This window comes from Microcaecilia unicolor, chromosome 1, assembly GCF_901765095.1.
Source record: "Microcaecilia unicolor chromosome 1, aMicUni1.1, whole genome shotgun sequence".
Taxonomy (NCBI): domain Eukaryota; kingdom Metazoa; phylum Chordata; class Amphibia; order Gymnophiona; family Siphonopidae; genus Microcaecilia; species Microcaecilia unicolor.
In genome coordinates, this window is record NC_044031.1 from 374,500,866 (window position 1) to 374,515,712 (window position 14,847).

The 14,847-nt window shown below is 44.3% G+C and overlaps 1 protein-coding gene across 1 annotated transcript in view; it reads right to left on the reverse strand.

Annotated features, from left to right (window-relative positions):
* The window catches only part of DNAH5 (dynein axonemal heavy chain 5), a 925,453-nt gene that overhangs the window by 903,964 nt on the left and 6,642 nt on the right, over positions 1–14,847 (reverse strand). The window contains 1 exon segment of the mRNA XM_030220396.1: positions 7,741–7,825. Coding sequence (XP_030076256.1) covers positions 7,741–7,825 — 85 coding nt within the window.

Genomic DNA, 14,847 nt, shown 5'->3' on the forward strand with positions numbered 1-14,847 from the left:
CCGAGTCAACATGGCTTTACCAAAGGAAAATCCTGCCAAACGAATCTTATTGACTTCTTTGACTGGGTGACCAAAGAACTGGATGAGGGACGTGCGCTAGATGTAATCTACTTCAGCAAAGCCTTTGATACGGTCCCCCACAGAAGACTCATGAATAAGCTGAAAGGGTTGAACTTAGGACGGAAAGTGGTGAACTAGATAAGAAACTGGTTGACCGGCAGGTGGCAGAGGGTGGCGGTAAATGGAATCCGCTTGAGGAAAGGAAGGTGAGCAGTGGAGTTCCTCAGGGGTCGGTGCTGGGGCCTATTCTGTTTAATATATTTGTGGGAGATATTGCTGAAGGGTTGGAAGGAAAGGTGTGTCTTTTTGCGAATGACATGAAAATAGCCAATAGAGTACATACCCTGGAGGGAGTAGAAACGATGAGAAGGGATCTCTGAATGTTAGAAGAATGGTCGAGGGTCTGGCAGTTAAAATTTAATTTTGCTTTTGTCTACCAGAAACCCTTGCATATGAAAATAATACTTAAGAGCATATAAAAAAAAGAAAAAAAAGTAACACAAGGGTTTCTAGTAAACAAAAGCAGAACTGAACACATGAAACCAGAAGAAAATAAGATACCCCAGGAATAATTTAAGTTAAAATTTAATGCCAAGAAGTGTAGAGTGATGCACTTGGGGTGCAGAAACCCAAAAGAGAGATACCGGATAGGAGAGGAGAGATTAGTAAGCTCAACTCAGACCTTGGGGTGTTGGTGTCTGAGGATCTAAAGGTGAAGAAACAATGCGACAAGGCGATGGCCTTAACTAGAAGGATGCTAGGCTGTGTAGAGAAGGGCATAATCAGCAGAAGAAAGGAGGTGTTGATGCCCCTCTACAAGTCGTTAGTGAGGCCCCACTTGGAGTAATGTGTTCAGTTTTGGAGGCTGTATCTTGCTAAAGATGTACAAAGACTGGAAGCGGTGCAAAGAAAAGCTACAAAAATGGTATGGGATTTGCTTTGCAAACTCTGAGGAGAGATGCTGATCTGAACATGTATACCTTGGAGGAAAGGAGAAATAGGGGTGATATGATATAGACGCTCAAATATTTGAAAGGTATTAATCCACAAATGAACCTTTTTCGGAGACAGGAAGGCGGTAGAACTAGAGGACATGAATTGAGGTTGAAGGGGGGCAGACTCAGGACTATTGTCAGGAAGTATTTTTTAACGGAGAGGGTGGTAGATATGTGGAATGCCCTCCCGCGGGAGGTGGTGGAGATGAAAACGGTATTGGAATTCAAATATGCATGGGATAAACACAAAAGAATCTGGTTTAGAAGGAATGGTTCCATGGAATCTTAGCGGAGATTGGGTGGTGACGCCGGTAATTGGAGAAACAAAACGGGAGCTGGGCAGACTTCTACGGTCTACGCCCTGATCATGATTGAATAGATACGGATGGGCTAGAGTGTAAATTTTAAGGGGCTTCGACGTTAGCTTCAGAACTTAGTACAAGAACAGTACTGGGCAGACTTCTCCCGTCTGTGCCCTGAGAAAGGCAAGGACAGATCAAACTTGGGTATACATATAAAGTAACGCATATCATGTAAAATGAGTTTATCTTGTTGGGCAGACTGGATGGACCATACAGGTCTTTATCTGAAGTCATTTACTATGTTACTATGTAATATATTTATGAGTGACATTGCCGAAGGGTTAGAAGGTAAAGTTTGCCTTTTTGCGGATGATACTAAGATTTATAACAGAGTGGACACCCCTGAGGGAGTGGAAAACATGAAAAAGGATCTGCAGAAGCTAGAAGAATGGTCTAATGTTTGGCAATTAAAATTCAATGCAAAGAAATGCAAAGTGATGCATTTAGGGAGTAGAAATCAACGGGAGACGTATGTGTTAGGCGGTGAAAGTCTAATATGTACAGACAGTGAGAGGGATCTTGGGGTGATAATATCTGAGGATCTGAAGGCGACAAAACAGTGTGACAAGGCGGTGGCCGTAGCCAGAAAGTTGCTAGGCTGTATAGAGAGAGGTGTGACCAGCAGAAGAAAGGAGGTGTTGATGCCCCTCTACAAGTCGTTGGTGAGGCCCCACCTGGAGTATTGTGTTCAGTTTTGGAGGCCATATCTTGCGAAGGATGTAAAAGAATTGAAGCGGTGCAAAGAAAAGCTACAAAAATGGTATGGGATTTGTGTTACAAGATATTTGAAGAGAGACTTGCTGACCTGAACATGTATTCCCTGGAGGAAAGGAGAAACAGGGGTGATATGATACAGACGTTCAAATATCTGAAAGGTATTAATCCGCAAACGAACCTTTTCCAGAGATACGAAGGCGGTAGAACGAGAGGACATGAAATGAGGTTGAAGGGGGGCACACTCAAGAAAAATGTCAGGAAGTATTTTTTCATGGAGAGAGTGGTGGATACTTTGGAATGCCCTCCCAAGGGAGGTGGTGGAGATGAAAATGGAAACGGAATTCAAAAATGTGTGGGATAAACATAAAGGAATCCTGTTCAGAAGAAATGGATCCTCAGAAGCTTAGCAGAGATTGGGTGGCAGCACCGGTGGTTAGGAGGTGGGGCTAGTGGTTGGGAGGTGGGACTAGTGCTGGGCAGACTTCTACGGTCTGTGCCCTGAAAATGGCAGATACAAATCAAAGTCAGGTATACATATAAAGTAGCACATATGAGTTTATCTTGTTGGGCAGACTGGATGGACCGTACAGGTCTTTTTCTGCCATCACCTACTATGTTACTATCCTGCTTATTTTCGAAGGAGAAGGGCGGCCATCTTCCGACACAAATCGGGAGATGGCCGGCCTTCTCCTAATGGCGGACAAATCAGCATAATCGAAAGGCGATTTTGGCTGGCTTCAACTGCTTTCCGTCACAGGGCCGGCCAAAGTTCAAGGGGGCGTGTCGGCAGTGTACCAAAGGAAGGGCGGGGGCGTGGTTAAGAGATGGCCGGCCTCGGCCGATAATGGAAAAAAGAAGGCTGGCTCTGATGAGCATTTGGCCGACTTTACTTGGTCCTTTTTTGTTCACGACCAAGCCTTAAAAAGGTGCCCGAACTGACCAGATGACCACCAGAGGGAATAGGGGATCACCTCCCCTTACTCCCCCAATGGTCACCAATCCCCTCCCACCATAAAAAAAACCTTTTTAAATATTTTTTCCAGCCTCTATGCAGCCTCAAATGTCATACCCAGCTCCATCACAGCAGTATGCAGGTCCCTGGAGCAGTTTTAGTGGGTACTGCAGTGCACTTCAGGCAGGTGGACCCAGGCCCATCCCCCCCTACCTGTTACACTTGTGGTGGTAAATGTGAGCCCTCCAAAACCCACCCAAACCCACTGTACCCACATGTAGGTGCCCCCCCTTCATCCATAAGGGCTATGGTAGTGGTGTACAGTTGTGGGGAGTGGGTGTTGGGGGGGTTTGGGAGGGTTGGGGGGCTCAGCACCCAAGGTAAGGGAGCTATGCACCTGTGATCAATTTGTGAAGTCCACTGCAGTGCCCCCTAGGGTGCCAGGTTGGTGTCCTGGCATGTGAGGAGGACCAGTGCACTACAAATGCTGGCTCCTCCCATGACCAAATGGCTTGGATTTGGCCGGGTTTGAGATGGATGCCATTAGTTTCAATTATTGGTGAAAACCAATGGCGGCGATCTCTAAGGTGGCCCAAAATGTTGAGATTTGGCTGGCCCCGACCGTATTATCAAAACGAAAGATGGCCGGCCATCTTGTTTCGATAATACGGTCGGGTATGCCGCTTTACGGGGCCGGCATTAGAGATGGCCGACCTTATAGATGGCGGCCCTGTTCGATTATGCCCCTCCATGTTACTGTGTAGTTGTACTATATAGAATCCGGGGGTAGATGTATTTGCATATTTGAGGTAATTCTGTAAGGATCTGCTCAGTTTTAGATGGAAAGGAGGTGCATGAATGGTGGTATTCTAGCCACTTCTGCAGGTAATGACCTCTTACAGAGCATAACTAGCAGGAAAGTGTGCACCATGCTTTGATGATGCATTATTTTGCTGGTGGGCATGTGCATAGGTAGAGTTTGGCAGAGCGTGGATACACCAAATGTGTAAGTTATTACATTATTATTACATCACACTTCTATATGCTAAAAGCACAAGTTCTAAACGGTTTACAAAATCAAGAAACCACAGTATAGTCCTTGGGATTTACATGGCATACAAAATAACATAGGGATTATTAGTCTCAATAAAACTAAACAAATTTTCTAAAATGTACAGTCTTGTTTTCTAAAATGTAAATAATCTGTCATCATATCCACACCTGTCAGTACATTTTTCCAACCTTAGGAGCTTGGAAAGCCGACAACCTTTCAAAGAGATTAAATCTTTTCACTCTCTTGGGGGATGTAATGAAAATGAAAATCTAAGCACAATGATTTACACTAGTTTTAAGGCTGGTGCAAGTGACCGTACCTAGATGTATGTGTTCTCTGTCATTTGTGCTAGGTACTATTTTTCTTTATATAACAGGCTTAAAATAGGCATCATACCCTTATGCATATTCATTGTGATAATCTTGAAAATCCTACTGACCAGGGATGTGCTTCTAGGAGAGTGTTGAGAAATTTTGGCCTAGAGGGATCTGCAAGAGACACATAGAGGGGCATAATCGAACGAGGCGCCCAAGTTTTCATGAGGGCGTCCTCACAGGACAGCCCCGTAAAGGGGTGGGGCAACGCATATTATCGAAACAAGATAGACGTCCATCTTTCGTTTCGATAATACGGTCGGGGACACCCAAATCATGAAATTTAGGTCGACCTCAGAGATGGTCGTCCTTAGGTCATTTTTCAGATGGTCATCCTCGGTTTTCGGCGATAATGGAAACCAAAGACGCCTATCTCAAAAACATCCAAATCCAAGCCATTTGGTCATGGGAGGAGCCAGCATTTGTAGTGCACTGGTCCTCCTCACATGCCAAGACACCAACCGGGCACCCTAGGGGGCACTGCAGTGGACTTCACAAATTGATCCCAGGTGCATAGCTCCCTTACCTTGGGTGCTGAGCCCCCCAAACCCCACCAACACCCACTCCCCACAACTGTACACCACTACCATAGCCCTTAGGGATGAAGGGGGGCACCTACATGTGGGTACAGTGGGTTTTGGAGGGCTCACATTTACCACCACAAGTGTAACAGGTGGGGGTATGGGCCTGGGTCCACGTGCATGAAGTGCACTGCACCCACTACAACTGCTCCAGGGACCTGTATACTGCTGTGATGGACCTGAGTATGGCATTTGAGGCTGGCAAAAAAGTATTTTTAAACTTGTTTTTATGGTGGGAGGGGGTTAGTGACCACTAGGGGAGTAAGTGGAGGTGATCCCCGATTCCCTCCGGTGGTCATCTGGTCAATTCGGGCACCTTTTAGAGACTTGGTTGTGAAAAAAAAGGGCCAAGTAAAGTCGTCCAAGTGCTCGTCAGGGACGCCCTTCTTTTTTCTATTATCGGCCGCGGACGATCATCTCCTAATCACGCCCCAGTCCCGCCTTTGCTACCCTGCCAACCCGCCCCCGTGAACTTTGGTCGTCCCCGTGACGGAAAGCAGTCTAGGGTGTCCAAAAATCAGCTTTCGATTATGCCAATTTGGAAGACCTTGCGAGAAGGACGCCCATCTCCTGATTTGTGTCGGAAGATGGGCGCCCTTCTCTTTCGAAAATAAGCCTGATAAAGGGCCAGATTCTATATATGGCGCCTAAGCATATGATATAAGCAGCGCCTCCTATTTACACCATCAAAAATGTGGAATAAATCCTGATACATAGATTTACACGCAGAGGGCCGGCCATATTCTATAACAGTGCACTAAAATTTTGGAATGCCCATAACCATGCCCCTTTTTGTCTGCGCACATTAAAATGTAGGCACAGTGTGTTACAGAATATGCTTAGCAAGTTGTGCAAATTCTAATTATTGCCAATTAATGCTCATTATTGCTTGTTAAGTGCTGTTAACAATGCTGATTAGCTTGCTAAGGGGGCCTTTTACTAAAGATTAGCTTGAGTTATCTGCAGCAGGGCTAATTTTATTCCTTTGGGCCCTGCTGCAGAAAACTCAAGATAATCTTTAGTAAAAGATCCCCTAAGCCAATTAAGTTATGCACATTGTTATATAATACGCTTGGATTTCGGCACAGAATGCTAGGTGCACTATATAGAATCCGGGGGGGGGGGTGGCAAATGTTCTACCTAAAGAGCTAGGGCAAAGAGAATACGCCTGCCACAAGACTTGTTTAAATATCTTCTTCTGTAATTTTTGTAACTGAGAAAGGAAATAACAAATCTCTCTGCTAAGCCTGCAAAGCACCTACAGGACTGCAAGTTAATTTTCAAATGAGTGGAGGACTGGCCTAGTGGTTAGAGTGGTGGACTTTGGTCGTGGGGAACTGTGTTTGATTCCCACTGCAGGCACAGGCAGCTCCTTGTGACTCTGACCCTACATTGCCCCAGGTACAAATAAGTACCTGTATATAATATGTAAGCTGCATTGAGCCTGCTATGAGAGGGAAAGCATGGGGTACAAAAATGTAATTAAAAAAATGGAAATTCCATACAGCCAGTGCATACAGCAAGGATTCAAAAGAGAATTTATTTGTCAAATTCATATGCCTGAACAGACTGCAGATCAACACATACATGCTTCCAGAAACAAAGGTTCCCTTTGTTATAGGGGAAACTCCTTCTATATTTTTAATGAGGGAGAGCAATAGAGAGGGCCTAGCTTTTAAGGTTAAAACATGCACTACAGATCATTCCTATAAGGAGGTCACTGCAAGAATTCTAAGTAATGTAAAGCTTTTCAAAACATCTGTAGACATCCTTTATAAGACATCTTGGTTGTACAAAAGGGGAAAGGGAATTATATACTGCCTTTCTGTGGTTTTTCCAACTACATTCAAAGCGGTTTACATATTATATACACTTACTTATTTGTACCTGGGACAATGGAGGGCTAAGTACTTGTCCAGAGTCACAGGGAGCTGCAGTGGGAACTGAACCCAGTTCCCCAGGATCAGAGTCTGCTGCACTAACCGCTAGGCTACTACTCCACTCCTAATCCCCCAAAAGGAGTCCTAATCCCCCAAACATATTTTGAAGCATATTCAGATCATGCTATGACAAACCCAGCTTTGTTCATTGGCTACCATCTCAATTCTTAATTATCATGAATCATATGAGTCACAACTTATCCAGTTTTTCCCCACAGAGAGTCCTCAGAAATACAAATACAGAGTTTGTATATAGGTTGTGAGTCAAACACCCCTTCCAATACATAGTCATAGGACCCAACTTTTCCAAATGATTTGGGGTGATAAACTGTGTAAAGATCACCCCTCTCTGGACAAAGTTCAGGCATGAGCTCAATACTGGGGTCGCTCAAGAACCCATTACACTCACAGAACAGGCAATTATATAATACATTCACTACCGCTCCCCTCCCCCCAAGAATTTAAAAAAAAAAAAAGAAAGCACATCCAGGTGGTGTCCAATTCACAGCCCTCACTCAGGCTTTGTAATTTCCTTCAAAGGACTTGAAAAGAAAGAAGTTGGTAAGAAATAAATTATCCTTCAATGTAATTTGTCTTTGACAGTGTGCTTTTTGTTTAGAACAGTATCTGTGTTTGTTGTACACGCGTATTTTTAAAACTGAATTCTCAGCATCGTTGGAATTTTTACCTGTTTATCCATCTTACCTATTTCAGCACTTTCTAGATCTTGATAGTAAAACATGATGTGTCGCAGGCCTCCCACTGCAAAGAATCGTTCAATGCGCTCAATCTGTGAGATGAAACATAGTCTTTAATCTGCAAGTTCGTATCTGGAATTCTATTATTATTGTAGTTCTGGATCATTTCTAAGAGATCAGGTGCTACAAACCGAAATCACTGAGCAGGTAATTCTGCTAAACGGGTGTCAACATTTACAAACCAACTGTGCACATAAATGCAAAAAAATCATCCTGTACATTCCTTAATCTTCACTTCCCAAATTATAAAGGTCTTAAATACAAACTAACGCATGCATCAACCTTTTCCTACTTGAGCACACAATTCTGGAATGCACTGCCGTGAAACCTAAAAACGACCTATGAACAAGCCAACTTCCAAAGTCTACTGAAGACCCATCTCTTCAACAAGGCATACAACAATGATCAACAAATATGAATCCCCTTATACATACCCAGAATTACCCCACAATATCTGCTCGCCAAACTACTATCATATTCTTTCATTATCATGTTACCCAAGATTTTCTGCTATTACTAAATGTACATTCTCTTTATAACTGTTATATATTTCTTATATATCTCTTACTATGTTTGATTGTTAAAATAATACCATGTTTTTATTCATTATCATGTTACCCAAAATCCTTCTGCTATTACTAAATGTATACTTTCTCATGTATTCTCATTATTCATGATGTATTGTAAACCACATTGAGCCTGCAAAAAGGTGGGAAAATGTGGGATACAAATGCAACAAATAAATAAAATCTACTATAATAAAACTCACCCTCAACGTTCTGAGGACACTGATGTCAGTGAAGCCAAGCCCTGACTTCCTTCAAAAAGGTTCAAAGGTTCGTGGTGGTGAAGCCACCAAAATTGCTCCGGGCCCCACCCTCGAGGGCGAAGCAATGGCAGAACAACGAAGGGGTTGGCAGGGAAGGAGGCAGGGAGGCGTGGGGGGGGTGGGAAATCGCTCCAGGCCCCGCCCTCGAGGGCGGAGCAATGGCAGAACAACGAAGGGGTTGGCAGGGAGGGAGGCAGGGAGGTGGGGGGGGTGGGAAATCGCTCCGGGCCCCGCCCTCGCGTCAAACATCATGACGTTGGGGGCGGAGCAATGGAAGAATAACAAAGGGGTTGGCCGGGGGGGGGGTGTTGGCGACGAACACCTTGCTAGCGCCCGTTTCATTTGATCTGAAATGGGCCTCTTTTACTAGTAAATAAATAAATGACTGGAATAATGGCATATAAGCCATTATTCATATCTCAAGGGCATTAATGTACAGGAAGAGAGCCTTTTTCAAATTAAGGCGAGCTCTGGAATGAAAGGGCATATGACAAAGTTAAGAGGGAATAGTCTTAGGAGTAACCTAAGGAAGTACTATTTCACAGAAAGGGTGGTGGAGGCGTGGAATGGCCTCCCGGTGGAGGTGGTGGAGTCTAGGACTGTTCCAGAATTTAAAAAGGCACGGGATAAGAATGTGGGATCGCTTAGGAACAGGAAGAATTAGGGGTTACAGAGGATGGGCAGACTGGATGGGTCATATGGCCTTTATCTGCCGTCATGTTTCTATGTTTCTAAGCATGTATGTGTGCACATATGCACATAAATGGCAAAATTTTGCCTAACTGCTATCTTACATAGCACAAAAAGGCACAGGCTGGGCAAGACTCCCATTTGCCTAACTTTAGGAGTAGCCTAATGGTTAGTGCAGTGAGTTCTGATCTTGGTGACCAAGGTTCAGTTCCCACTGCAATTCCTTGAGATTTTGGGCAAGTCACTTAACCTTCCTTTAACATTAACAATGTAACTTGTATTCCACTAATAGCTTGGGGTTCAAATGGGATTCCAACACAAGAAGACAGACATATCCAGGAATTTACAATTTAAAAATTAACAGAGAGTATAGACCTAAGTTCATTATTAGACTGCAGAACAAATTCATGAAATAGATGAGTTTTGATATTTTTCTGAAATTGAAAATAATTTCAAATGATAAATAGATAGGATTGAACTGCGTTACTAAGGTGAGCTGCTTGAAAAGCAAAAAGATAATCTAATAATCTATATCTTTTGATAGTCTTTAAAGACGGAAAAGAAAATAAAGTTGTTGATCTTGTGACTAGATTTTTGAGACAAAACAAAATGACTCAACAAATATAAAGGAGCTAATCCATAAATCACTTTTTAAATCAAACAATAAAAGGCATAAGCTTTCGAGGACCAGATTTGGACGTTTTTTGATGGTGGGAGGGGGTTAGTGACCACTGGGGGAGTAACGAGAGGTCATCCCTGATTCCCTCCGGTGGTCATCTGGTCATTTCAGGCACGTTTTTGTGCCTTGGTTGTAAGAAAAACACGACCAGGTAAAGTCGTCCAACTGCTCGTCAGGGACATCCTTGCTTTTTTCGATTATGGGTTGAGGACGTGCAAGTGTTAGGCACACCCAAGTCCTGCCTTCGCTAAGCCTCCGACACACCCCCTTGAAATTTGGACGTAATTGCGACGGACTGCAGTTGGAGACGTCCAAAATCGACTTTCGATTATACCGATTTGGACGACCCTGTGAGAAGGACATCCATCTTCCGATTTGTGTTGCAGTCGCTCCTCTAAGTTTTCTTTTCACCGTTTATCATAGTCTCCTTTTTTAAAGTTAAACGCTAACATATTTGATTTTTTTTTACTGCGGCTTAGTAAAAGGGCCCCATAACTGGCAAACCGCCAATTTTCAGCTCCACTTTTGCAGCTATATTTGGCCATGTGAATATGTGGGATATCTTTGGCCGGTTAGAAGATAACCAGCTAAATCTTTATATTGACATAGCTGGTTATCGCCTAACCATCCAAAAATAAAACGGATATTCAATGCCAGTCAGTGGAAATATCCCAGCACTGAATATCCGGGTTTAGCAGTGACTACAGAAGTTAAACAGGCTAACTCCTGTGGTCTGAATATCAGCCCCATGGTTTTCTGTTGTCATTGACTGTGCAGGATCGATCTGTTCTAATCTGGCTTGTTTAGTTTTACAATGGGTGTACTGATGTTCTAATGCTCACTGCAATGTTTAAGATGCTGCCTTTTCCTAGGTATATCCTTGTTGCGTGACTTGTGGCTTATTACTAAAAATAATTTTTTCATATAGAGGAGGTGGTTTTAAAAAATGATCAGCCCTGGGTGTCAAATACACTAGATATGCCACTATACATAGATCTAGGACTAGGGAAAAAATTAATTTTTCAGCAGAACAATATTCTCAAGCATAAATAAAAGCAACAATGAAGTGGCTCAGGTGGCCCAGTCAAAGCCCAAACCTGAAAACAACAGAAAATCTGTGATAAGATTTGAACAAACCTGAGCTATACTGCCAAGAATAGCTGAAAACTACACCACTTCACTGTGCAAAACTGGTAGTCACTTATCCTAAATTCCTTATGTCTGTCACTGCTATACAAGAATTTTTCAACAAGTATTGAGTCAAGAGCTGTGAAGACTTATACAATCAAGAATTTTTGTTTACATTAATCTTACTTTCTTTTTGAATATTTCTGTAATTGTTATTTCACATGGAAAGTGTAGAACATGCTGTATATATAGCAGGGCCACCAAAATGTACTTATCTTGGATTTATAAGAGGACAATTATGGGTCCTTGCTTCAGATCAGTGTCACTCAAATGTAATGAGGGGTCAGCTAGTCTGGCAATAGGTACTCCTAAAATTTGGAGGGAAGTAGAAGAGGGAGTGTTAGTAGGAGCTCATCATCCTCTTCCACCAGAGACCATAAGGAAGAAGGACACCTCATAGTGAGGTTTCCCCCTAACATAGAAAGGATAGAGCAACTAGACCCACTACAGCTAAACTAAACAATCATCAGGTAAGATCCTAGAAAAGGGGATGAGCACAGGGCTGGCACAACACGGTTAGCATGGTAAGTATGGCAGGGGATGCCAAAAGCTTACACACTTACCCATTGTGCAGACCCTTTGAAGCATAGGCATCCAAGAGGAAAGCTTTCCTACTGCCACTGCTCCCCCACCCCCCCCCCCCCCCCTTTTTGGCCTCCTTCTCCCACCAGCCCTGCATTTAAAAATTGCTTTAGAGTGATGGGAGCGTCTATATTCACTGACACTGCTCTGCCTATCTGCCATCGGGTCTGGCTGCAGGCACCATGGAAAATCCTGGAGAAGGACTGTGATTGACTGGCAAAAGTACAAATGAGAATGGAGTGGATACAGCACCGTTCATGGAAGAGAGTGTGTATGAACAACTTCAAAAAATAAAGGTGGACAAAGCCGTGGGACCGGACAGAATCCACCCCAGGATATTGAAGGAGCTCAGAGAGGTTCTGGCGGGTCCTCTTAAAGATTTGTTTAATAAATCCTTGGAGACGGGAGAGGTTCCGTGGGATTGGAGAACGGCAGAGGTGGTCCCTCTTCACAAAAGTGGTGATAGGGAAGAAGCTGGAAACTACAGGCCGGTAAGCCTCACTTCGATTATTGGAAAAGTAATGGAAGCGATGCTGAAGGAAAGGATAGTAAATTTCCTGGAAGCCAATAAGTTGCAAGATCCGAGACAACATGGTTTTACCAAGGGTAAATCGTGCCAAACGAATCTCATTGAATTCTTTGACTGGGTGACCGGAGAATTGAATCAGGGACGTGCTTAATCTACTTAGATTTCAGCAAAGCTTTTGACATGGGTCCCCATAGGAGGCTCTTAAATAAACTAGACAGGCTGAAGATAGGACCAGACGTGGTACTGGATTAGGATCTGATTGACGGACAGACGCCAGAGGTTGGTGGTAAATGGAATTTGATCAGATGAGGGAAAGGTGAACAGTGGAGTGCCTCAGGGATCAGTGCTGGGGCCGATTCTGTTCAATATATTTGTGAGTGACATTGCCGAAGGGTTAGAAGGTATGCCTTTTTGTGGACGATACTAAGATTTGTAACAGAGTGGACACCCGGGAGGGAGTGGAAAACATGAAAAAGGATCTGCAGAAGCTAGAAGAATGGTCTAAGGTTTGGCAATTAAAATTCAATGCGAAGAAATGCAAAGTGATGCACTTTGGGAATAGAAATCCATGGGAGACATATGTGTTAGGTGGTGAGAGTCTGATATGTACAGATGGGGAGAGGGATCTTGGGGTGATAGTATCTGAGGATCTGAAGGCGACAAAACAAGGCAGTGGCCATAGCTAGAAGGTTGCTAGGCTGTATAGAGAGAGGTGTGACCAGCAGAAGAAAGGAGGTGTTGATGCCCCTCTACAAGTCGTTGGTGAGGCCCCACCTGGAGTATTGTGTTCAGTTTTGGAGGCCGTATCATGCTAAGGATGTAAAAGAATTAAAGTGGTGCAAAGAAAAGCTACAAAAATGGTATGGGATTTGCGTTACAAGACGTATGAGGAGAGACTTGTGTAGATGGGAAGGGGTTAGAACTAGAGGACATGAAATGAGATTGAAGGGGGGGCAGACTCAAGAAAAATGTCAGGAAGCATTTTTTCACGGAGAGAGTGGTGGATACTTGGAATGCCCTCCCACGGGAGGTGGTGGAGATGAAAACGGTAACGGAATTCAAAAATGCGTGGGATAAACATAAAGGAATCCTGTTCAGTAGGAATGGATCCTCAGAAGCTTAGCCGAGACTGGGTGGCAGAGCCAGTGTGGGGGGGAGGCAGGGTTGGTGGTTGGGAGGCAGGGCTAGTGCTGGGAAGACTTCTGCGGTCTGTGCCCTGAAAATGGCAGATAAAAAATCAAGGTCAGGTAACACAAAAAAGTAACACATATGAGTTTATCTTGTTGGGCAGACTGGATGGACCATGCAGGTCTTTCTCTGCCGTCATCTACTATGTTACTATGTTATGTTAGAGATTCTACCAGCCACACTCAACGGAAGGTAGGCAGAATGGTGGCAGAAAAAAGAGACACTCCTATCATTTTGGAAGCAATTTTTAAATGCCGGGCTGGTGGGAGAAGGCGGCTAGGGTCTGAGAGCTGAAAACGGGAGGAAGTGGGAAAAGGGCACTGAGGATGCAGTTGGAGACTGAAAAGGGGGAGCAAGTGGAGGGAAGTTGAAAAGGGGGGCAAGGGAAAGAAGGGCACTGAGCTAGAGCTGGGTGTTGAAAATGGGGGCAAGTGAGTGGAGGACATTGAGGCTAGACCTGGAGCTGAAAAGGGGGGGGCAAGTGAGAGGAACATTGAGGCTAGAGCTGGGCCAAGCGCGAAAAAGGCATTGAGGCTAGAACTTGAGGCTGAAAAGGGTCCTCAAATGGGAGAAGAGGGCTGGGGGATGAAAATTGGGGGCAGTGGGAGAACGGGGCTAGGGGCTGAAAATAAGGGGTAGTTGGGAGAAGGGCACTGAGGCTGGAGCTGGGGGCTGAAAAGAAGGCACCATGTGTGAGGAGGAGGGGCTTGGACTGGAACTGGGGGCAGGTGGCAGAAGAAGGTGAGGGTTGGAGCTAGAGTTGGGGCAGGTGGCAAAAGAGAGCTGGGCTGAAGCTGGGGACTGAAAAAGGGGGTGGGTGAGAGAAGGTGGTTGAGGCCTGCAAGTTGCTCTGGTTAGGGGCTAGGAGAAAGTGGCTGAGAATAGCAAAAGATGGCTAATGCTGACAAATGGTAGGGTGACAGAAGTCTGATGCTGGGGGCAGATACAAGAAGGGTCTGATGCTAGGGCAGAGAGAAAGGGGGCTCTGATATTAGACTAGGGTTGAGGTTAGGGATAGGGTGGGGATCTAATGGTAGGCATGAGTGAAAGGGGCTGAGGTCTGAGAAGGGATGGGTGGAATATCAGGGTTGGGGGCTGATGCAGAAAAGAAAGAGGATGACAGGTAATATGTGGGGAAGGAAGAAGCAAGGGTTATATGATACTGTATGGTTTTTATTGGATGGTTATAAGAATGTTAATGTGGATATTGGACCGAGTGCTGATCAGTATGCAGATTATTTGGAGAATAAGTTGCAATCTTTGGGTGTGCAGTGTTTGATCCCTGTTGAGTTAATAATGGATTTTGGTCAGTGTTTGATGATATTACGGTGGAGGAAGTAAGAGATGTGATTGCTAAGGTGACTCCTAC